The sequence below is a fragment of the Phyllobates terribilis genome, unplaced genomic scaffold (assembly GCF_046119375.1).
Source record: "Phyllobates terribilis strain yellow unplaced genomic scaffold, ASM4611937v1 Scaffold_1__5_contigs__length_1240528914, whole genome shotgun sequence".
Lineage (NCBI taxonomy): Eukaryota > Metazoa > Chordata > Amphibia > Anura > Dendrobatidae > Phyllobates > Phyllobates terribilis.
In genome coordinates, this window is record NW_027362761.1 from 186,021,223 (window position 1) to 186,045,421 (window position 24,199).

Consider the following 24,199-nt stretch of genomic DNA (forward strand, 5'->3'; position numbering starts at 1 on the left):
ACTGCATAACCCGACTCTGTCTCTGATTGCCGTCTACACTGCATCACCACAACCCCCATCCTCTGCACCTGATCCCCCTGAGGCTATACCCCACCCGTTGGGGGTTATATCATCACAAGCTGCACCTGCACCATCAGCCTCAGCGGACCCTGCTGCAGCGGCGGCCATAGTGACCGCAACACAACGGGTGGCGTAGTCGACATTAAGAACTTAGTAACATCTGTAGGACTGCCACATACAACTCAGTTTGACACCCTGGGCACGGACCGGGTCACAGCCACTCGGAAGACTACAACCCCCATCTGATCCGGCTCCGGATATTCCCCCTAAAAGAATATGGCCCAGGGGGCGCGTCAACTTTGGCGTAGTCGGCAGGATTACGTGCCCGCAACACCCGGGTACTGCGTGCCTGAAGAAAAGAACGAGTTTACCTCAAAAAGAAGTCTCCTGCCGGTTCCGGAGGGTCCCCGCCATCGGACCCCATCACCAGTCGATTCCAGCCGGTTGTCCGCCATTAACAGCGTTTTCCCGCCATCTGCAGAGTTTCCCGCCACTGGGAAGCGATTCCCGCCATTTCCAAAGGTTTCCCGCCTTGGAAGAGCGGACGCCATTATGGGCGTGCCAGAGGGTGGCGAGAGGCCACCTCCCATCGTGGGCCAGGACCGAAGATGGCGCCAAAAGTGGAAACCGCCCCCACCAACAGAGACTGTGATGCTAGAGGTGTCTGTCAGCGTGAAAGAACAGCCCCTGGAGCTGACAATCACCAAATGGCCTCGGGACCGCCCTCGAAGGGGGAGGAGACGAAAGGAGAGAAAAAAGATGGGTGCCGCCTGGAGCAGTCTGGAGCGAGCACACCCGGAGGCAAGAAGCCTGGAGAAGAGTATCGGAGGAGCTTACCCGGAGATGGCGAGAAAGCAGAGCAGCACCGGCCCGTTGGCCAGGAGCCTGCTAGAAACCGAGGAGGGAGAGCAGAGCAGCACCGGCCCGCTGGCCAGGAGCCTGCTGGAGACAACAGAAGGAGAGCAGAGCAGCACCGACCCGTTGGTCAGGAGCCTGCTGGAAGTAACGACCCCACTAGGCCTAGTGGAGGTCCTAGCACAGCTCCCCCGAGACCGGGAGTGTGCACAGACCGCTCTGGAGGGCCTCGCAAGGAGGATGGCCCGGGTGCAGCGAGAGACGTTGGCGGAGTGGAGCCGTGAGATGGCCCAGCAGACCGAGACCTGTCAGCGGAGCACGCCACCCGAGACGAGGAAACAGACCGCCTCTGAGGATGGTGCGGGAGGATTGAAGGCCGGAGACGGCGCCGGGAAGGGAGCCGAACGAGTGGAGGCAGGTAAAGGGGACGTCTATACCCCAAACCGGGAAACCGCGTACCTGCCCCAGCTCCCCGTCGCAGAGCCCGAAGTCTATCCTGCCGTGCCTGTCGCTGCAACGTCACCGCCGCAGACTAGGCCTCAAACGGGAGCCGCGACCCCTGTGACGTCACACGCCTCGACCCCGAGCGTGACCAAGCAGGAAGTACCACCAGCCTGGTCGCAAGGCCTAGTACCCCCGGGCGCCGCAATACCAACAGCGCCCCCTACCTCCGCGGAGCCCCCGGCCTGGTCGCAGGGCCAGGTAGCCCAGGGCGCCGCCGTCCTGACGGTGCCCTTCACCTTCCAGATACCCCAGGCCTGGCCGCAAGGCCCGGGCAACCCGGGCGCCACCACCACCGCGCCCATAAGACCAAGAGTGCCGCATCTGGGAGAGGACCTGTTCGCCCAGCATACGTGCCCGGACGGGTCTGAAGCCAAAGGTAACCATAAAGCAAGAGCAGGAGGACGCCGTCGCTAAGGACAGCGAAGCAGAAGCTGTATATAGTTGCCCGTCGGGGCACCGTAAACTGAAACTGAAACTGAAACCGTAAACTGAAACTGAAACTGAAACCGTAAACTGAAACTGAAACTGAAACTGTAGTTGCTAATATAGTCCCCGTTGGGACCAGCATGTGTGAACTGTTACCCGTTTTTCCCTTAATCCCACTGACCGAGGACTGAGAGCGGTCATTCCTCCCTAATACCTGGCCGAGGACTGAGAGCGGCCATATCCCTGTATATAGTTGCGCGTCCTAAAGCGCCCCCTACCGGTTTTACAGGAAAACCAGTTTTCCAGAGAGACTGTCGCACTTTACCCGGTCACACGTTGCACAGTGACCGGAGGAGGAGCCAGAGGCGACGAGAATGTTTTATATGCTAATATATGTTGTTTTATATGTTTTCTATGTTTATGCAAAAATTTTGTATGTTTTTGGTGTTATGTCTTACAGCCCGAGGACGTGCTGTGATTTACCAGGGGGGAATGTAGCACCCTGAGGATTCGGCTGCTACAGGGGTATTGCACCTCAACCCAGAGGTGTGATATTCCACTCCCGGGTAAGGATGGAGTGTGGATCTGAGCTCGGTAGGCTGCATGCACTACATACATCCCATTTCCGAGGAGCAGACCGACGGTACTCCCACTTAGAAATGTGCAGGTACGACCGAGTCTGTTCCTGGCTGGAGTGGGAGGGGGGTGGAACATCCCAAGTAGTGTAGGGGCAGATAGGGGGAGCAGCCTGGGTAAAGATAGGAGCTCATTGGGTGCTGGTCACCTGAGCTCACACATAGAGGGTGTATATAAGGTGGGCACCAACTAAGAACAGGGTCAGTTGCAGAGAGAAAGTCAGCGAGCGGAGGAGAAGAGAGACCCAGAGTGAGGGAGGAGAAAGAGAGACCCAGAGGGGGAAACAGAAGAAAAGGACTCCAAGTACCCAACTTAAATCCCCGGGTGAAGAGTCGGCACAGGGTACCGGAACCCAAGCTGGTGGGGGCAAAAACACACCCCAGCCAGAGACCGGAGGCCGTGGGCAGCGTTTGCCACGGCCACCCACCACATCCACCACGAAGGCACACCACGTGGAGGGTCAGGGAACCCAAGGCCAAGGGTCTCCCAACAGAAGGCCCGAGGGAGCTGGACCTGGGTGGATCTCTAGTGGGGACGGCCAGAGGAAAGGACAGAAGGAGAGCTCAGGGTCACGCTCCGGACTTATTTGGGGGTTGGCTGGATCCAGAACCTGGTGGACGCAGCACGGCTCGGGAGGTCACTCGAAGCTGGAGTGACCGGAACATCAGCAGTGAGTAAACATCCTAAACTGCATAACCCGACTCTGTCTCTGATTGCCGTCTACACTGCATCACCACAACCCCCATCCTCTGCACCTGATCCCCCTGAGGCTATACCCCACCCGTTGGGGGTTATATCATCACAAGCTGCACCTGCACCATCAGCCTCAGCGGACCCTGCTGCAGCGGCGGCCATAGTGACCGCAACACAACGGGTGGCGTAGTCGACATTAAGAACTTAGTAACATCTGTAGGACTGCCACATACAACTCAGTTTGACACCCTGGGCACGGACCGGGTCACAGCCACTCGGAAGACTACAACCCCCATCTGATCCGGCTCCGGATATTCCCCCTAAAAGAATATGGCCCAGGGGGCGCGTCACATATGCTAGTTATTACTACTCTATTTGGATGGGAATATTTCCCTAAGATCAATACCACTCTGACCACTAATATGGGCATGCAGGTCTTTGAAAGCGAAATCCATCAACATCTTTATGTCTTCTATATGTTGCTGTATTCCTCAAAAATCAGCATTTTAATTCATATGTAAATGAGGCACTTAATGCCTTATTTGCAAATGGGTTAAAATGTTGATATCTTGGAAATGCTGCAACAGATAGAAGAAATAAAGGTGATTATGGATTTTACAGACCTACATACCCATATATGCAGTTGGGGGGGGGGGTTGACCTTACCGACAGATTCCCTTTAAAACCCTTCTATGTAGAGCAGTGTTTCCCAAACTCCAGTACTCACGGCTCATCATATTTTCAGGATTTCTTTACTATTGCATGTCGCGCCCCTGTGGGCCTTACTGTTTGGGGACAGTATATGTATCACGGTGGCTGGCCCAGGGCGGACAGTGCACAAAAGGGGTAGCGATTATTAATAAAGTTCGGAGAAATTCGTGACGCCACCTGTGGTGTCTGGTGAGGGTCACCAGCACTGCAGCAGTCCTCTGAGGCAGGTGACAAGGCAGCTAAAGATGGTACAGCTCCCCACAGGTGGAGCGGGCCTCAGGGCAGTGTAGATAGATCGATGGTGGGTGGGCTGGGCGCTGTGGTGCAGGTAGAGATATAATGGCGCGGCCGGAGTAACGGACAGAGACAGGGGTTTTTGCTTCGTTACCTTTACTGGTACAGCTGGTAGATATGGTCCAGGGTATTCTAGGTGAAGGGCGCACTTTCGGACTTCTCCCCAGGGAGCGGGTATAAGGCCTCCTGATCCGTGTCTGCCTCTGTGTAAGCTCCTGGCCAGCCTACAACTGTGCCTAGCTTATGTGTCTTGCTCTTTACTTCACTTGTTGCTCTGAAGTAGGGCCTCTGGTTGGTAACCACTTTCCCTGGACGTCCGGGCCTTTGTGGTACCTGGTCCTGTATGTGTCTAGCTTCAGGTTTGCCAGGGACTTGTAGTCCTCCTGGGATTCCGGTTAACCCTACTGGGTGTAAAGGGTCCCTGTAGGCTCGGACCCGGTGTCTGGTAGATATACTGGGGTGAGCCTGGTATGCTCCTCTGCCCGCTTTTATCACTCCTTTCTTCCACTCTGCTTTCCTCCTCGCCGTCGGCCACGCTCGGGGCCCTCACTAGGCTTCAGTACTGCTGGAGCCCTAGCTTGCCTTACACAGCAGCCTGCGTGCTCCTCTCTCAACACTGTAACACTAATCAACTGAGCTGCCTGGCTCCACCTTCCCTTTATATATCCCTATCAGTGCTCCCTCTGCTGGTATGAGGTGGAAGGTGGAGGTGTTTGCATGTAGTGAGGGCCTCTTGTGGAGAAATCCGTCCGTGTAGCCTTGTGGGTTCTGTGGCACCATGCGCAGATGATGCAATTATTATCAAGGCATCAGAAATTGCCACAGGTTGTCCCCTCTCTGCAATACTAATGAAATCCTGAAAACATGATCTGTTTGGGGCCCTGAGAACTCGAGTTAAGGAAACACTGATGTAGCGCAACCGTTGCTTCTGGTGAAACTTGTAATGCATTTTAAGAAAAGTGGTGTTCTCACCTTAGAGGCAGCCCACTCCACATCAAAATTCTTCCACTCTGCTACTGAGTGTTGAAAAAAAAAAAGTCCTTATATTTGTATACTGATCTCGATTCAGCAAAAGAGCGCTCGCTAGGCTGTGAGAGGCTGCCCTGGGCAAAGTTACAGATAAGCCGCTAGCGCAAAGCATCAGTACGAAATTACTATTCAGTACGGCTGGAACGCTGTCTAAGGGGTACAGCCCAAGCTTATTCTTGCTATGGGTCATATAATTCCTGTCTAAGCCCCTGTTTAAAGATTTGCATTTTCAGGAAAGTGCTCTTTTAGTATCCTAATCACATAAGGGGTATAAAACGCGTCAGTATTCAACTCACTGTAGGTAAATAATAATAAAGCACTACCCATAGACTATTATATGCTGCTTTTGTGAAGAAAAATGCGCCAATTTTCTAATTATGTACAACGTATTTTAAGTGTGGCTAGCAAATACTCTCATTAACTAGTCCATATAAAAGATAAAAATCAGCCGGGGCTGGCATCTCAGAGAAAATATATTTTAAAGATCCGGCTAAGGCCATAGCCAGAGAGGAGACTAGTCCAGTTCCGAATTTTGGTGGCTTCTCCCTGCGCCACTGCAGGGGAATGACAGGTCTCTTCCGTGTGTATACATAATGAGAGACCTGTCAATCACCTCTAGCAGTGCTGGGAAGAGACAGATTTTTAAAGTATTTTTTCCTCTGAAAGGCTTCAGAGAAAAATACACTTGGCTGCAATTGTACAGCCAGGCTTTAATTCATGCTTGCACAGGTAAAAGGAAAATCAACATTTTTTTTTTATTTTCCATTCACCTGTGCAATCCGTATTACTGAAGAAGGTCCATGTTAGGACCGAAACGTCTGTTTTGGATTGCCTGCACAAATAAATATTTACTGATTTCACATTCCAGTTCCAAGTTTACTTTGCATATAAAAAATAAAAACCATAACAAATCATTATGACTATAAAATTTATAAGTGATCCATGTCAACAGCCCATAATTCTGATATAAAGACATCAGCTGCATTTACTGTTAACTGTAAAATGATGATAATTACAGTTATAATAATCTGTATAAGATTCTTCACCTTAAAAAAAATCACTTATGCCACAAATTTTTTTTTACAGACAGGTCAAAGAAATGCCCTACTTTTACGGACTGTCCTGGAATTTCTAGATAATTGGCAACACTGGTCTGTAAACTCCAATATGTTCAGAAGTCCACTCAGGAGCCCCCTCTTTAAGCCAAACCAAGAAGGTCACAATATTTTTCTCCTCCAATGGACCTGACTCATTCATGTATTATATGGACAGCTATTTCTTTGAATGGTCGCTAGGTAATACAGCCTACCCCAAACACATATACTATTTTTCAACAAGTATTTTGTTTCCTGAAGTCCAACAGAAACCATTTATCAGAAGATGAAGAGAATGACAATGGTTAACAAATACCTGTATTGATGCCTTCCGTCAGGATCCATGCCCCAGTAGTCAATGCAGCTTTTACCAAACCTTTGCCAAAGACCTGCTTAACTTTGGAGGGGAGTTTAAAATTCTCGACCCCACCATGAACAGATATCACAAGTTTGGGAAGCTCCATTTGCCATACTTTTATCATCAGATACATCAGTTGGTCTAAGGAGGTGTCATAGGAAATTCTTATATACTGAGAACAAAAAACAAATAGTCTATGAGTCAATCACTCCTAGTACGTCTGCTACAAAGGCTGCTGGCAGCCACCATTAGGAGGAAGCTGGCTACGCATTTATTTTTATTGTTCCCACTGATTTTAATGTGAGCTATCTAAATATGTATACAGTGAGCTCCCCCTTGTGGCAGATGCAGGCACACAGATTCATTAATTTTAATCTACGTCTGAGTGAAGAGAAGCACTCTGTTGCTATTGCTGATTAAGAACATTCTCATACTTGCTAAATTTTGAGAACTTTCTCCCTGGAGAACACGAAATGTAGAGCATTAAGTGGACCATAGTAATTTTCTTTTATCCCAAGCCCATCCACGCCTCTTCCTTACCCCTTCCCTTCCTTCTTAATGTAGCTTTAACACCTCTTAAATGAAAGAAGCCTTCTAGAATCTTTGCATTGTGAGAGGTTTTGGGAAGCTTGAGGTCTCATCTATATCTGGGAGCCTCTGGTAGAGATGGTAAGTATGGAAGTAAGCATTCTATTGACATTGTTTATACGGTTATAGGAGAGTCTTGTGTTTTTGGGAGTCCCTCTGATGGCAGTTAATGGTTGAATTTTGGTGGATATTGAGTGATTATGACCTGTACCTGTCATGAAATTAAACCTTCCCAATAAATGTCTCTAAAAATTACACAGGCAATTTGGAAAAATAAAAAAGAGAGACTAATTTCACATGAAATACCTTGGCATGGTATGTGTGACGACCATCTTGAAAATTGATGGTGCCAAAAGCATCTGTTGGGCTGGTCTTTGTGTGCTTCTCCACCGACCATTCCTCATCATTTACCTCTTGTGGTGTACAGTATATTGGCCAATCAAAATCTATTCCAGGGTGGTCTCCAATTAACCTTCCACAACAACATCTAATGAAACAACAGAAATTCTCTGCATTGGATTACAGGTGATGAGCTAGAACATTTTCATTTTGTGCATATGTTGATACTTCCATGCATTCTAGATGAATATTGTTAATTGTTTTGTAAATAAGTTCCTTAATGTGGCTCTGACTTAAAAGGGTTATCCAGGATTTTGATATTTATGCTGTATCCTTAGGTCCCCCACCGATCAGCTGTTCCCAATGCCAGCATCAGGTGGTTGTGCTGCGTTGCAGAGCTGCACAGCTCCATCAATACATTAGTGGCTGAGGCCAGATACTGTAAATCCGCCCCCTATTGATTTGAATAGGAGGTGGAGCTGCAGTACTCAACCGCAGCCACTATTCCGCTATGCGGTGCACCACCACACCCGGCACTGGATTCAGCTGATCGGCATGGGTGCCATATGTCGCACACCCACCAATCAGATATAGATGACCTACAGTGGCCTGTGAAAGTATTCACCCCCCTTGGCTATTTTGTTACATTACAACTTGTGTTTAAATATTTTTGTAACCCTATTTGTGTGTGAACCATTAACACAAAATAGTCTAAGTTAGTGAAGTGAAGTGAGAAAAATATAGGTAAAAATTAAATTTATGGGATCAAATAACTAAAATTTGGCAAGTGCATATGTACTCACCCCTTTTATGCTTAGTGAAAGGAAGTCCACCTGTGTGCAACCTAAGTGTCACATAGTCTGTCAGTATATACACATCTTTTCTGAAAGGCCACAGAGGCTGCAACATCATTAAGCAAGAGGCATCACTAACCAAACACGATAAAGACCAAGGAGATCTCCAAACAAGTCAGGGACAAAGTTGTTGAGAAGCACAAGTCAGGATTGGGTTATAAAAAATATCCCAATCTCTGATGATCCCGCAGAGCACCATCAAATCCATTATCATCAAATGGAAAGAACATGGTACCACAACAAACCTGCCAAGAGAGGTCCGCCCCCCAAAACTCTCAGCCCGGGAAAGGAGGGCATTAATCAGAGAAGCAGCATAGAGAACAAAGATAACCCTGAAGGTACTGCAGAGTTCTCAAGCAGAGACTGGAGTATCTGTCCATACGACCACAATAAGCCGTACACTCCATAGAGGTGGCATTTATAGAAGAGTGGGCAGAAAAAAACCTTTACTTCCACACACAAATTTAAGGGGAAACGTGTAAATGTTTTGGAGTGGCCTAGTCAAAGCTCAGACCTTAATCCAATTGAGAATCTGTGGTCAGACTTGAAGATTGCTCTTCACCAGAGGAAACCATCTAACTTGAAGGAGCCGGAGCAGTTTTGCTTTCAGGAATGGGCAAAGATGCCAGTGGAAAGCTCATAGAGACTTATCCAAAGAGGCTTGCCGCTGAAATTTCCGCAAAAGGAGGCTCTACAAAGTACTGACTTTAGAAGAAGTGAATACATATGAACATGCCAATTTTTAGTTTTTTGTTCCATAAATTTAATTTATGCCTATATTTTTCTCACTTCACTTCACCAACTTAGAGACTATTTAGTGAGGATGCATCACACACAAATCGGATTACAAAATATTTAAAACACAGGTTTTAATGTAACAAAATAGGTAAAAAGCCAAGGGGGTGAATACTGTCACAAGCCACTGTATCCTAAGGATAGACCATCAATATAAAAGTCCTGGACAACCCCTTTAAAAACAATAAAAGTTTAAAGTAAAGCCCCATGTGCATTTATTTTCACTATGTGTTGCAGGTAAAACTTTAACCCCTGTTTTATGACTGTCACAGAAAGCTGCATTGTGGCATGGCATGGCACACTTTCCAAACTGCTTTCCTTGTAAACTATGGGAAAGATGGTCTCAATAATGAAAGCACTCCTTTAAACCGCTTGTTCAGAGCGTATTATACGTATGTGCATCATGAAGAGGACACAGACGGCACATGGACCCATTATGGCAAGTATGCCAGTGAACTTGTCTGATCTTTAACTCCAACAGCTGGTCGGTATGGAAAAAAAAAAATCACAGTAGGTACTATTCTGGCCCAATTTACAGACTAGAATAATGAATGCAATGTAGAGGTAGCTCTGGCATCTGTTCGCAATATGGACGAGCACACGGATCCAATCACGTCTGCAATATGTGGACACGACTGGTCCATTTTTCTATGCATCTGTCTGAACTCGGCCTTATTTTATTACTACCTGCTTTGTTCCAAACATCCTGACCTCCTTTTCATAAGAGAAGTGGAACATAAGTACAATAGTTATCTTATGCACCTTGTAAAACTCACTTCTAGCTCTATACTGGATTGCCGTAATATCCTGTGTGTGGTTTATTTGTGAATGTTATTTGGTTAACAAGAAGTAAAAATGATAAAATCCTATGTAAATACTAGACTGCTCCTTAGATAGTGCTTAAATAGAGTATTTGCTAATTCTGCCAAAGACACAGTAAAAGTTGGTTTGGTTTCTATGTAAACTGCCTTGGTTTCAGCCATGATGATTAAATGTACACTATTGGCAGGATTTCTCTGAAGCAAACATACTTACATGATTGCGGAAACTAAATGTATTATGAAATGATTGGGCAATGGCCCAAACTAGAGTATAGATGCGATGAAGCATTTCATGTACAATGTCCATTAATACGAAGTAAAAATGTTAAGTAGAGTCACAGTAAATAACTGCAATTAATGTGACATTATTACGTAGCAATGTCTGGATTTCTTCCCTTCTCAGCTTATGACAAATCATAACTCAAGGACGTATACACTACAAGAGGGGATCACTATAGGTAGGGGCATTCCTTAAGCATTCCTCACATGTATTAAAGCTGTCAAACAGTCGCAAATCATGCCCATGGGAGTGATTCAAACATATCAACGAGTACGCTGAAGATACTCGGTACTCGCCCGAGCATACTCGCAGAAAGGGTTAACCGAACATACTCGCTCATCACTAATAGGGACCCATATATTGTTCTTGTACAGGGACCCTCTACTCTCGGTGTCCGCTCCTGACTATGGTTTTGGACTTTTTTTTAAGGTAACTTCACCTGATAAGGTTCTGGCAGACCTGGCATCCACCGTGGCATCTGCAGAAGAAAGAACACCATGTTTCGTTACACAGATTAGCAGGTTCTACAGCTTTTATGTAGGTTTGGTGTAATTGTGAAATAACAGGATTGCATTTTATACAGGGCTTCTCCTTTTTTTTTGCTGGTCCTGACAAGCTTAATAATGATGATAGAACTAATCTGTTAATTTGATATGATGCTGTATGTGTGTACCGGTCTGGATCCCTGAGACCTAAAATGGCATAAAAAAAATACTGTTCTGTTAGACTATTAGGAGCGCTAAAAGGGGTTCACTAGCTAAATCCATTTATCACCTATCAGTATGTGATCGCTGCCTAAGGAGTAATATTTCTCCTTGTGGAGAGTGACATACTGGCTCTGGCATGCAAAGGTAAGGAGGCTTATTCGCCGTGCAATGCTCCTCTGGGAAATGATGAGCATTGCACAGCGAATAAGCCTCCTTATCTTGGCATTCCAGAGACGGCATGTCACTCTCCACAAGGAGAAACGTTACCCCTTAGACCTCAGTCCAGAGCCTCTCATCTAGCTGAATCAGTTCTCATACTTTGCACTGACGAGGGCCAACAGCCTGAAACACCGTGTCTGCAAATTGAGATTCTGATTTGACTTTTATCAAGTCATATTGCACGACTCATTAAAGGGTCGATTGTGACTTGTAGGATTGCTGCTTCCAATAGGTGGCGCTATAGAGTTCAAGTCTTCTTTCTCTTTGAAGAGGCAATTTGCGTATGTGATCGCTGGCGCTTTGACAATCACCTGACTCACTACCATTGGACTGACTGTCCAACATTCATATAGAAGTGAATGGAGGTAGGGTTGAGTATGAGCACCGTCATCGCAGTCACACAGGTGACTATAGGACCACCGTTCTCAGGATTAGTGGGTGTCCCCAGTAGTTAGACTCCTAGGAATCAGACACTGAACATCAATCCTAAGGATAAGTGATGCATGTACTAAGAGGGAAACCTCCTTATACCTGCCACACAAATAAGAAATCTGGTCTACTCAAAAAGTCACCCGTTGCCTCCTTCTGTCCATCTGGACAGCGACAATTCTACTATTGTGTATATGTGTGTACACAGGCTCCTATCACTTACTGCCCTGAGGGTTCACGGGAGCAAAGTGAGGAAGGGGTGAGCACTCTGTTCATCAGCAGACCATACTCATAATGTAGGTGTAAAGTGATTCTTTCAGTGCCATTTGGCTACTGAGACTACAGATCTTGGCTCACAGGAGTATATCAAGATATGGCACCTACCAAGGAGAAAGGAGAGGTGTCATGCCCTTTTGATGAGGCAGAGGTCTCTTTCATTTGTTTGCTGATCCAGCGCATTATATTAAGCACAAAAGAAATCACTAAACCATGGGAGAAAGGGCTGTGCAGTATACAATAATGCCTATCAAACCTACTGTACCTCCCTAAAAGTGCTGCACATTTTAAGAAGCATTGGTTTATTGTATACAAAACATAGAAATGATAACAGTAAAAAGACACTTGTTAGAATGCAACTCAATGTATACTTTCTGCTACTCCCAGATCTCAACTACCCCACACCCTTCTTGCTAAGATACAGACAAAGAGACAGGAGCCTTATACAAAAGTCTTACTGCAGGATCAGACTACACAGGGCTTGTTTGTAGTCTGTAACCATGGAGAGAAAGATGTGCAGAGGATATTTTAACTAAAAAAATTGTAAAGTTGCTTAAAGGGAATCTGTCAGTAGAATGAACTCTCCTAAGTAGTCTATATGAGCATGTGGGTCATAGGAAGCTGAATAAAATGATACTTTGATATCTGCGATCCAATGTCTTATTCCAGAGAAATCCATGTTTTTCTTATATGTAAATGAGCTGTTCAGGGCTATGGACCGGACACTGATGTGCATGAGAATCTGCCTCCAAAAATTATTTTTAATAAAAGGGGATATTACCAGTATGAGACATGTAACTAACACATGACAGTAAAACTGAACTTATTAACACATTTGCTGCAGCTCTAACAGCTCTGCTGTATTGCATTGTATTGTGAGAAGCTGAAGCTGAGAGGAGCCTGCAGATGTGTCAGTTATAATCACTCACAGCTCTGCAGTGAGATCAGGAGAGCACAGAGCGGCCATTACACATCACACTGGTAACCATTTCACATTACCCTGGTAATTTCCCCTTCTAATTATAATAATCTCTAGAGGCAGAATCTCATGCAGATCAGTGTCCGGTCCATAGCCCTGAACAGCTCATTTACATAAAAGAAAAAGGTGGATTTCTCTGGAATAAGACATCAGATCGCAGATATCAAGGTATAATACTATTCAGCTTCCTATGACCTACATGGCCATATAGACGGCTTAGGAGGGTTGATCCTACTGACAGATTCCCTTTAATTTTTTATGCACTTTTAGATGCAATTGAGTAGAAAACAAAAATGGGCAAAGATGTGTAACACCGTTTATTTGTAGTCAAACCACAGATAGAGTAACTGGTAATGTAAAATATTTTGCAAGATGGAAATGCAGTAACTTGACCCTCATGATCCTTACTACGAGAAGTATGAAAGATCTTTATCAAGAATTGGTGCTGCTATTTAGATGCAATTATTGATTTCATAAAATTAAAATGTCTCTAAAAAACATTTAAGGATAATTTTATACAGGCGAGAACAAATAAAAATTGGCAATAAATGTTTAGACATTACACCATACCTGTGTGGATCTTTGGAAGCCGGTATTATTTTTGCACATTCTCTTTTGCAGAAGATACTTTCAATCCAAGATTTCTGAGACTACAAAATAAAAATATTATTTGCTTTATTCACAGACGTTGAAATGTAATTGTGGTCTCACCAGTTAAAACAGCTCACATTTTATACGCTGAATAATGCATAGGAGAGTATTACAGACATTGGGGCTAGTGCCGATCAGGCCTTTTTTATTTGTTGGATAACTTGCTTTATTTTTAAATCAGAAAAATATAAAAAATAAATGCCTGATGCCACAATAAGAAACAAAATGTGCAGGCTTAGGCAGACCTGGTTTATACACCAGCAATTACATACTGTGAATTGTGCCATTTCTTCTATTCATTTACCTATTTTTTTTAACATCATCCAGCCTTGCAGAAATGTGTGCCTCCCAATAATTAAAGAGTAACCACTGTTTACACTTTTTTTTCAGAAATCAATAGGACACGTGAAATAAGAAACTTTGTACAATATCTTATTACAGAATTAGGCTTCTTTCTCCTCCTGGACTGATCTTTTATTCCTGGAATTCTCAATTACTGGGTAAATTCTGTATTCAGTGAAGACATATTTTCAGATTACTGAGATAGGAGATGATGGTTGGTGCTCATAAGAATCTATGCAGAGTGAGCAAGAAAGGAGGCGAGAGTAGATAGAGGTAGACACATTCTGCTGCAAGATCTCCACAAGTGACAGTTATACTTTCAATCCTAAATCAGAGGACGGTTTAATGTGAACCTGACAGCGGATATATTCTGCCCAATCCACGGGAAGCAGGCATCAGACTCCGGCTGTATGATCTCAGCCAGGTATGTTTGACTCACTCAAAACATACTTTAAAAGCCGCCGAGGACCGAGCCACGCTGTAGACTAGTCAGACAGGCGGGTTCCTGGCGGCTTCTCCCAGCCCGCTGCTCTGGATTGACTGGTGTAGCACAAGACCTGTCACTCCAAGGTAGTGGTGGGGGGGGAAGCCACCGGGGACCTACCTTTCTGACTAGTCTACAGCGTGGTTAATAGTGGATAGGTACGCTCTACTGCATAAATTCATGCTCAGAAGACGAAAGTCCAAAATCCTTAAAGGTTACTTTGGCAATGAAGGATGAATAAATTCAACGTGGTTGCATAAGTGAAGTTTATTAACGCCAAAAGGTATATACAGACATCAATTTCCAACGTTTCAACCAAAATGATCATTGCCAAGGTTATCTGTGAGGAGGGGAGGTTGGAGTCAGGTATAATGCGGGACTCACTGCGATATCATACAGCCAGTGCCTGATACATGTGTGACATGCAGAAGTAGTGCTGTTGCAGAGTGTGACATGCAGAAGTAGTGCTGTTGCTTTAAAAGCATTCAGCAACTATTAGAAGTAACATAAGCACATGAGACAGGAAGTGTTGTGCTCCAGAAGCATCCAGCAACTAGAGGGGTTAACACAGCCACAGGAGAAGGGGAGTGTTTTAGCAGAGCCCCAGGGGGATTTTGGGGAAGTTGTTTACTGTCTGGCAGGAGACAAAGAGAAAGGTGGTGTGTGTGTTCTGTATCTCACAGAAGCACCCCTGCAAGTGAAAAGGATTCAAGTCAGGAATGAAGCTAAGCACAGGTCAGGTAGAGTTCCAGAACTAGCAGTGCAGAGTATTGTCAAGCAAAAAGATAAGGACTGTAAGAAATGGTGTCACAGGGATCATCTTCCTCAGCAAACCCTCCCCCCTCCTCCATCTCACTGTGCTGTAAAGAATGCTGTGTTCATTAATGTGCCTTTGCATTAGAACTGTGCTGTCCTGTACTACTGGGAAGACTGTGAACTGCTGTGCTGCTAAGGAAACTGTACTGTTTGTCACTGGAGCCTGTTGCTCATAAGACTTAACTTGCACTGGCTGTGCGGCTTCTTATTAAATGCTACTGTTCTACCGTTAATGATGACTCTTGTCAACTGTGTCTGGTCAGCAAGTGAAACAATTTACGTGTCTGTGCCTGAGGGCCAATACCCCTGTGTGCCTGAGAGAAGCCGCAGCACATGGTCTATGGTCGCCCTGAGTAACGGTTCCCCCAGGATTCCAAAGAATTCATGTAACCTGTCTCACCCCTATCTAAACCTAGCGGCGTGCATGTCACATTGGTGTCCCGTATGGGGAGTCCGGAGCGGGAATTAGCGTGTAGAGGGATAAGAGGAAAAGTGTCTGGAAAAACAAAGCAGCACAGCACCTCAACTCTGCTACACCAGTTAAAGGGGAACAGCCCTAAAGAAAACTCACTAGCAGCAATGGATGTGGAAATACAAATGGACAGAATTAGTGAGCTGCTTCTTCAGTTAACGTGTGAAGAATTGAGAACAGTAGCAAAACATATAAAGATGTCAGAAGAACACATTTCTAAAGCACACAACCGCAGGCAAATGTTAGCTGCCATTAATGCAAAAATGGATGAGCTGGGGGAGAAAGAAGCTGAAGACGTCATGGGGACATTCCTCCAGGAACTAACTCAGTTTCTAACCAGGTTGAAGTTGGAGGATGGAGGGGCGGCACCAATTACCAAAAGCGGGAATCTGTCCACAAACTGAACTACAGGAATTGAAAGAACAATTCAAAGCCCTAACAACAGCCCTGCAGGAATCGACCAAAACCTCTGAACGGGTGATTGACTCAGACAGGACATTTAACCTGCTCGGGTTAGATAAATCAGGAAGACAGTCCTCTCTAACACTACAAATCACCATAAGGAAAGAATTCAAGAACCTGGGACAGATTGGAGAGTGTGAACAGAAAGAGAAACTGTCTTATATGAACTTGTTGCACCAGATCGATGCAGGCTTACAGAAAGGCTACCAGCCAGATGAGATCGTTGAGGGGGTGGTGAAAGCGATCAGCCCAGGACTGAACCTCCGTAGTATGCTAGAAATGAAGAGTCAATTGACCTTGCAACAGCTGAAGATGATTTTAAAAGGGCACTATAAAGAAGAGAGTACTTCAGAATTGTTCCACCGACTCATTAACCTCTCACAGAAAAATAATGAATCACCCCAAAGTTTCTTGATCAGAGCAATTGAACTGAAGGATAGACTGTTGTTTGCATCCAGAGATGTAGAAGCGGAAGAGAAGTTTGATGCTGGACTAGACCAGAAGAAGTTCTTGAGATCATTGGGAACGGGGTTAATCAGCAAAAACATCAAGTTGCAGCTGAAACAGTACCTAGAAGATCCTGACATTCTGGACGAAGTCCTAATTGAAAAAATGAATGAGGCAGCTAGTTTGAAGTCAGAGAGCGAACAGAAGTTAAAGAAAGGCTCTGCTCCTAAAATCTCCAAAATGAGTCAGCTGAAGTTGGAGACCCCCGGTGGCCAGTCCGAAGATCATCATGGAGACCCTCCAGTGCCGCCTCCGAGAAGGAACCTTAAATCACCAACAAAAGAGAGAACAGCCAGCGCTGACTGGGAGGAAGTAATAGGAGAACTGCGATCGAGTTGATTGAGGTGAAAAAGTTGATTCGTTCCAGGCCAGAACTTGTATCCCTCAGACCAAGGAGTGGGTTCCAAAACAGAAGATACACTGCTTGTAAAGCGTGCCGTTCATCAAATCAGAGTACGGTGTGTGTCCCACTGTCTAAGGAATGCCAATGGTCACAGTCATTTGGGTTAAAAGACAGGAGGTTACCAGTGCGGGGCGACTGGTAACCGCGACATGGAGGAGGCCCCAGAATCAAATCCAAATCTCACCAAACCCCAGAACGGCGCATGAGGTAAACTGGCTGCGTCAGTACTATCCCCAAGTGAGCTCCAGCCTACAACAGCGGCAAGAGAGACAGGGGCATCAGTTACTTAATGTCCAGTGTGGAGCTCAAACGATGTACTCCTGGAATGAAGATTCCTCAGTCAGTAAAGATAACCTCATCAGTCTAATTGGTGAAAGGTGCTTTATACAGTGCCAGCTAGATGGACTCCCGGTAAAAGCACTGTGGGACATAGGAGTCCAAGTGAGCCTATTAAATGAAGAATGGAGACGGTGCTACCTGCCACATACCTGCCTTCGGTCGCTAAAAGAACTCTTAGGAACAGTGGAACTCCATGGCAAAGCTGTCAACCAGACCGAAATCCCTTTCATAGGCTGGGTGGAAGTGACTTTCCAACTGAGGGCCACAAAGAGCAGCAACACCATTGAGCTTTTGGTACCTTTTCTCGTGACCAGTGATCAGAACGTGGCAGAGGATCCTATCCTGGGTTATAATGTAAGCAGTGAGGTCATCATGAAACACAAGGCAGGGACGTTCTTGGTGAATGCAATTGCCAGGTCACTTGCCATACCCAACACCGAGGCAGAAAATGTGATTCATAGAGTAAAGAAAGCACAGAATACAATGTACCTAAAAGAAGCCAGAGTAGTCTGGCGCCCAGCCATCAACCCTACAAAACAAATGGTGTGGGTGAGGTGTGGAGTCCGGGTAGAACCGGGAAGAAAGGTCCAACAAAGACTGCCAAAAGACTCCTCAGAACTTCCGGAAGGCCTAGTTCAAGGTGAGACTGTGCTTACGATTCCTACTGGTGGGTTTGTTCGAGTGACAGTACCAGTGATTAATACTACGAAACACGAAATTAGACTGGATCCAAAGACTGTGTTAGGTCACATTGAAACCGTTAAAACGGTATATCCAGCCAGTGTGAGACCAGCCCAAAGGTCTACCGTGAATTCTGTCTCCCGACCAAAGAACAGGAGTTGTCCAGGGGAAGAAATTGCACGACCCACCTCGGAGTCCTGGGATCCCCCAGTACCCCTGGAACATTTGGGTGCTGAAGATCGAGCGGTAGCAAAACAGATGCTGAGAGAAGAGTGTCATGCATTCTCCAAAGATGACTCTGATATAGGCTGTATCCCATCTTTGCAGTTGAAAATCAATTTGAAAGACACGACCCCAGTAATCAGAATTTACAAGTCTGTGCCAAAACCATTACATCATGAAGTGAAAAAGTATTTAGAAGACCTAATCAACAGAGGTTGGGTCCAAAAGTCGAAGTCGTATTATTCCTCTCCTATTGTTTGTGTTAGGAAGAAGGACGGTACGTTGAGACTCTGCTGTGATTACCGGGAACTAAACCGAAAGTCAGTACCTGATTGGCACCCAATATCAAAGATCCAAGATATGCTGGCTAGCCTATCAGGAAGTACCTGGTTTTCTGTCCTCGATCAGGGTAAGGCATACCACCAAGAGTTTGTCGAAGAGTCGAGTAGACCCTTGACAGCATTCATCACACCGTGGGGATTATATGAGTGGATCCGCATACTGTTTTGGCTCAGTTCAGCTCCAACAGAATTCCAGAGGAGCATGGAGACATGTTTAGAAGGATTGAGGGACGATATCTGCCAACCGTACTTGGATGACAATGTGGTACACAGCAAAACCTTCCGGGAGAATGTTGAACACGTGAGGACCGTATTACAACGGTATCAACAACACGGAGTTAAGTTGACCCCAAAGAAGTGTGAACTGTTCAAAAGGCAAGTCAGATTTCTAGAGAAAATTGTGTCTGGAGAAGGATATACCATGGTACCAGCAGAAATCGCTCCAGTACTGGCCTTAAAAGACAAGCGACCCTCTACCGTCGGGGAGTTGAGGCAGATATTAGGATTCCTCTCCTACTATCATACTTACGTTCAGAACATCTCCAGGATTGCCGCCCCACTATAACCCCTCTTGTGGGGGACGACAGAGACAACAACACCCACGGAGAAAAAGAAGAACGCGGGTAGGACCGGGCTTAAAAGAAACAACGCCGTTTTGTCCCAACAGTCGATTCTCTGGACAGCAGACCACCAGGAGGTATTGGAAGAACTACCTGGTAAAACCAACCATCTTGGGATATCGTGATTTCAATTTACCATTTGTTCTTCATTGTGACACGTCTCAAGTTGGACTGGGAGCTGCCCTGTATCAGCATCAAGATGGAAAATTGAGAGTCATCGGTTATGGTTCGAGAATGTTGACAAATGAATTACCATCTACATTCCGGAAAATTGGAGTTCCTGGCACAGAAATGGGCTATCTGTGAACGATTTAGAGATTATCTCTACTACAGCAAAGAGTTTGAGGCATACACTGACAACAACCCTTTGACCTATGTCCTTACTACAGCCAAACTGAATGCCATGGTCAGAGATGGGTCGCTGAACTAGCGGACTTAAATTTCAGTATCAAGTACAGGCCAGGAAAATGCAAAGCGGGTGCTGATGGATTGTCAAGAATGCCACTAGAGCCTGAGGAGTTCATGCAAGAATGCTCAGTGAAAGTCAGTCTGGAAGCAATTGAGAGCACTACCCAAGCCGTACAAGCTTATCAGGAGGAAGACACACCATTGTGGTGTCAGTTGACGGTGGAAACCACCATTAAAGCGAGAGAACAAGATCACCCCTGGTCTATTCAAAAGGGAAAATCCATAGAGCACAAGGGGAATATCAGATAATTGGTAGAATACTACATAATGTGGACCAAAATCGGTTTCCAAGTAAACGAGAGAGAGATAATGAGTCACCAGCAGTTTCTGTTTTAATTAAAGAATGGACGAAGCTCTACCTCAGTGAAGACGGTATCCTGTATCGTAAAGGAGGACAAAACCGGCAGTTGGTACTACCCAGAGTATTCCGTAGGTTGGTCTTCAAAGAACTCCATGAAAACATGGGACACCTGGAAGTGGAAAGGACAACCAACTTGATCCGTGAACGTTTCTTCTGGGCGTACATGCAGAGAGATATTGAGAGGTACGTGACCACGGAGTGTGGGTGTCTAAAAGATAAACGTCCCAACACATCAACCCGGGCACCTATGGGCAACATCCAAACTATGTATCCGTTTGAGATGGTCTCAATTGACTTTCTACATCTCGAGATGTGCAAGGGTGGTTACGAATACATCTTGGTGGTGATGGACCATTTCACTCGATTTGCTCATATGCCACCACCAATAAATCAGGTTGAACAGTGGCAGAGAAGATCTTCAATGAATTTGCTTTGAGGTTCCCTACGAGGTTACCACGACCAAGGAAGAGAATTTGAGAACCAGCTCTTTTCCAAGCTAGGAAAGTATTGTAGAATTCAGATATTCCACACAACGCCCTATCACCCAGAGGGTAATGGATAAGTGGAACGTTTTAGCCGGACATTATTGGTTGATGTTGCGCACTTTAACAGCTGATGAGAAGAAAGACTGGAAGAGTTCTCTGTCAAAAGTGGTACATGCCTATAACTGTACAAAAAGCGATGCAACTGGTTACTCACCCTTATTCCTATTGTATGGACGATCGCCAAGGCTGCCAATTGGCATCATGTTCGATACTCCGGTGTCAGAGACTTACAGAACGATACGTACATTTGGAAATAGAAGGAACGGATGGCAGAGGCATACAACATAGCGTCCAAAGTGGTTACACAAGGACAGAGCAAGAGTAAGGTGTACTATGATCGAAAATGTTATGAAGCAGAATTGGCACCGGGAAGCCGGATGCTAGTCAAGAACGTACGTGAGAAAGACGGTCCAGGAAAACTTTGTTCATACTGGGAAGACAAGGTGTATGTGGTCGTAAGGAGGAAAGCTGATGACAGCCCAGTGTATGAAGTCCGATTGGAAACGGGAGACAAGAAAACCAGAATAGTCCATCGGAATTTACTACTACCCTGTGATTATCTTCCACCACAACAAGACTTCCCAGAAGTAGACCGACATCGTCCGAGATCGACTAAAGCCCCCGTCTCACATAGCGAGATCGCTAGCGAGATCGCTGCTGTGTCACGGTTTTGGTGACGCAACAGCGACCTCACCAGCGATGTCGCTATGTGTGACACTTTGCAGCGATCAGGCCCCTGCTGTGAGGTCGCTGATCGCTGCAAAGTGTCCTGGACCATTTTTTGGTCGTTGCCCTCCCGCTGGTCAGCACACATCGCTGTGTGTGACCAGCGGGAGCAACGATCAGGCTGGTAACCATGATAAACATCGGGTTACTAGGGGCACACGCGCACCTAGTAACCCGTTGTTTATCATGGTTACCACTCTGCTACAGTGAGCGGGAGGTTACCGCTCACTTTAGCAGGCTCGTAACCATGATAAACATCGGGTTACTAGGGGCACACGCGCACCTAGTAAGCCGTTGTTTATCATGGTTACGAGCCTGCTAAAGTGAGCGGTAACCTCCCGCTCACTGTAGCAGAGTGGTAACCATGATAAACAACGGGTTACTAGGTGCGCTTGTGCCCCTAGTAACCCGATGTTTACCATGGTTACCAGCCTGCTCCTGCTTCAGCAGGCTGGCAACCAGGAGCAGGACATCGTGGAAAGATTCTTTCCACGATGTCGCTGCTCCCCTGATCATTGGTGAGCCTGCCTGTTTGACAGCTCACCAGCGACCACATAGCGACGCAGCAACGATCCCTGACAGGTCGTATCGTTGTCGGGATTGTTGCAGCGTCGCTAACTGTGACGGGGCCTTAAGGGACCACGACAGACTGAAGCTCTGGAGGTGGATAGTGACCTTGAAAGTTCCGATGGAGAAGAACACACCGTTGTATTTCTCGGACCGGCAAAGAGAGGGATGTACCATCCTCAGGAGAGTGAACTAAGTCCTGAGGCTCCAGAGTGCATACCAAGGAGTAGAGATGAAGTCCAATTCAGATCTGATGATCGAACACCGGTCCTTGAAGAGACCGATCGACACTCAGGAGGAGTGGAATTACCAGACCGTGCGGAAACAGGTGACTCATGAGAAGTACATGAACTTACAGAGGCAGCTCCAAGAGCATCTGAGGAAGCATGGGAAATGAGTGCGGCGGAAGAAACTTCTGTGACCGAAGAACCCGTGGTCTCTGAGGAACAGCCCACCAGGAGCATGTCGACTCGAGAAGTGAGGAGGCCCGTGATGCTGATGTATGAGACACTTGGTTAACCGAGTCAAGTGCCAAGGACTGTCGACTGGAAACAGGACCAGGTAAGCCCACTTGAGTGGTATTCACCACCGAGAGGCAGTATGGAAGAAGTTGCCTACAGAAAAGACTTGTTTTCATGCTTTGATTTTTCTTAAAACACTTTGTAGAAACAAAGAACTGTTAATGCATAGATAGAGAGAGCTGGTTGAAGCAGTACGAAAAGCTCCAGCTGAAGAGAACACAATTAAAACAATTGTTTATTTCTTACAGGCATCCTACAAGAAAAGGGTTGTAAGATTAGGTTATTATCAATGTTTATGAATGTTATACTAATTTCACAATGACAATTTGCATATAAAGCTATCCAACTTTCACCACTGTCTCAGAATTGGTCAGATTGACCAATTAAGACGAATGTCAAGGACGACATTCAAAAAGGAGGGAAGAGTGTGACATGCAGAAGTAATGCTGTTGCAGAGTGTGACATGCAGAAGTAGTGCTGTTGCAGAGTATGACATGCAGAAGTAGTGCTGTTGCTTTAAAAGCATTCAGCAACTATTAGAAGTAACACAAGCACATGAGACAGGAAGTGTTGTGCTCCAGAAGCATCCAGCAACTAGAGGGGTTAACACAGTCACAGGAGAAGGGAAGTGTTTTAACAGAGCCCCAGGGGGATTTTGGGGAAGTTGTTTACTGTCTGGCTGGAGACGAAGAGAAAGGTGGTGTGTGTGTTCTGTATCCCACAGAAGCGCCCCTGTAAGTGAAAAGGATTCAAATCAGGAATGAAGCTAAGCACAGGTCAGGTAGAGTTCCAGAACTAGCAGTGCAGAGTATTGTCAAGCAGAAAGATAAGGACTGTAAGAAATGGTGTCAAAGGGATCATCTCCCTCAGCAAACCCTCCCCCCTCCTCCATCTCACTGTGCTGTAAAGAATGCTGTGTTCATTAATGTGCCTTTGCATTAGAACTGTGCTGTCCTGTACTACTGGGAAGACTGTGAACTGTTGTGCTGCTAAGGAAACTGTACTGTTTGTCACTGGAGCCTGTTACTCATAAGACTTAACTTGCACTGGCTGTGCGGGTTCTTATTAAATGCTACTGTTCTACCGTTAATGAGGACTCTTGTCAAGTGTGTCTGGTCAGCGAGTGAAACAATTTACGTGTCTGTGCCTGAGGGTCAATACCCTTGTGTGCCTGAGAGAAGCTGCAGCACATGGTCTATGGTCGGCCTGAGTAACAGTTCCCCCAGGTTTCCAAAGAATTCATGTAACCTGTCTCGCCCCTATCTGAACCTACCAGCGTGCGTGTAACACATGCTGCCCATGAATTCGGCAGAACGTATCAGCTATCAGGTTCTCTTTAAGCTTAAACCTAAAACACTCCCAAAACTGCATTGAACCACCCTCATAAATCAAATCTGCATCAACCATGGAAATATGTTTCATATATTAAAATGGGGTGGTTTACACCATATACATGGGAGTTTTTACAAGCCTCATTCAGATGTCTAAGAATTTCTGCAACAAGTTTGTCACATGTGAATAGAGGTGAGCATAAAGATTCACACAGTCATGCTCCAGCAGCTACGTTGGTAGTTTGTGCCCACCAGACAAAAGGCCTTTGAACCTCCTACTACCTGTGACATCCCCTGTGCTTGTCCTGATTAGTAAGCCGCCAAAAGGTCAAGCATACAACATAAAGTGAAGTAGTGACTTCATGGCGGCCAATAAATCAGACAAGGCACTAG

At 45.8% G+C, this 24,199-nt stretch overlaps 1 protein-coding gene across 5 annotated transcripts in view; it reads right to left on the bottom strand.

Annotated features, from left to right (window-relative positions):
- Positions 1-24,199, bottom strand: part of TRPM6 (transient receptor potential cation channel subfamily M member 6) — a 381,140-nt gene that overhangs the window by 311,929 nt on the left and 45,012 nt on the right. For all 5 annotated transcript variants that reach the window (XR_012314145.1, XM_073670622.1, XM_073670620.1 and 2 more), the window contains exons 2-5: positions 13,518-13,597; positions 10,777-10,815; positions 7,555-7,735; positions 6,619-6,832 (exon numbers count right to left, since the gene is read on the bottom strand). Coding sequence is in view for 4 of the 5 variants with exons in the window: in XM_073670622.1 (XP_073526723.1) it covers positions 6,619-6,832; positions 7,555-7,735; positions 10,777-10,815; positions 13,518-13,597 (514 nt within the window). In the remaining variant the exon portion in view is untranslated. The remainder of the gene's footprint in view (positions 1-6,618; positions 6,833-7,554; positions 7,736-10,776; positions 10,816-13,517; positions 13,598-24,199) is intronic.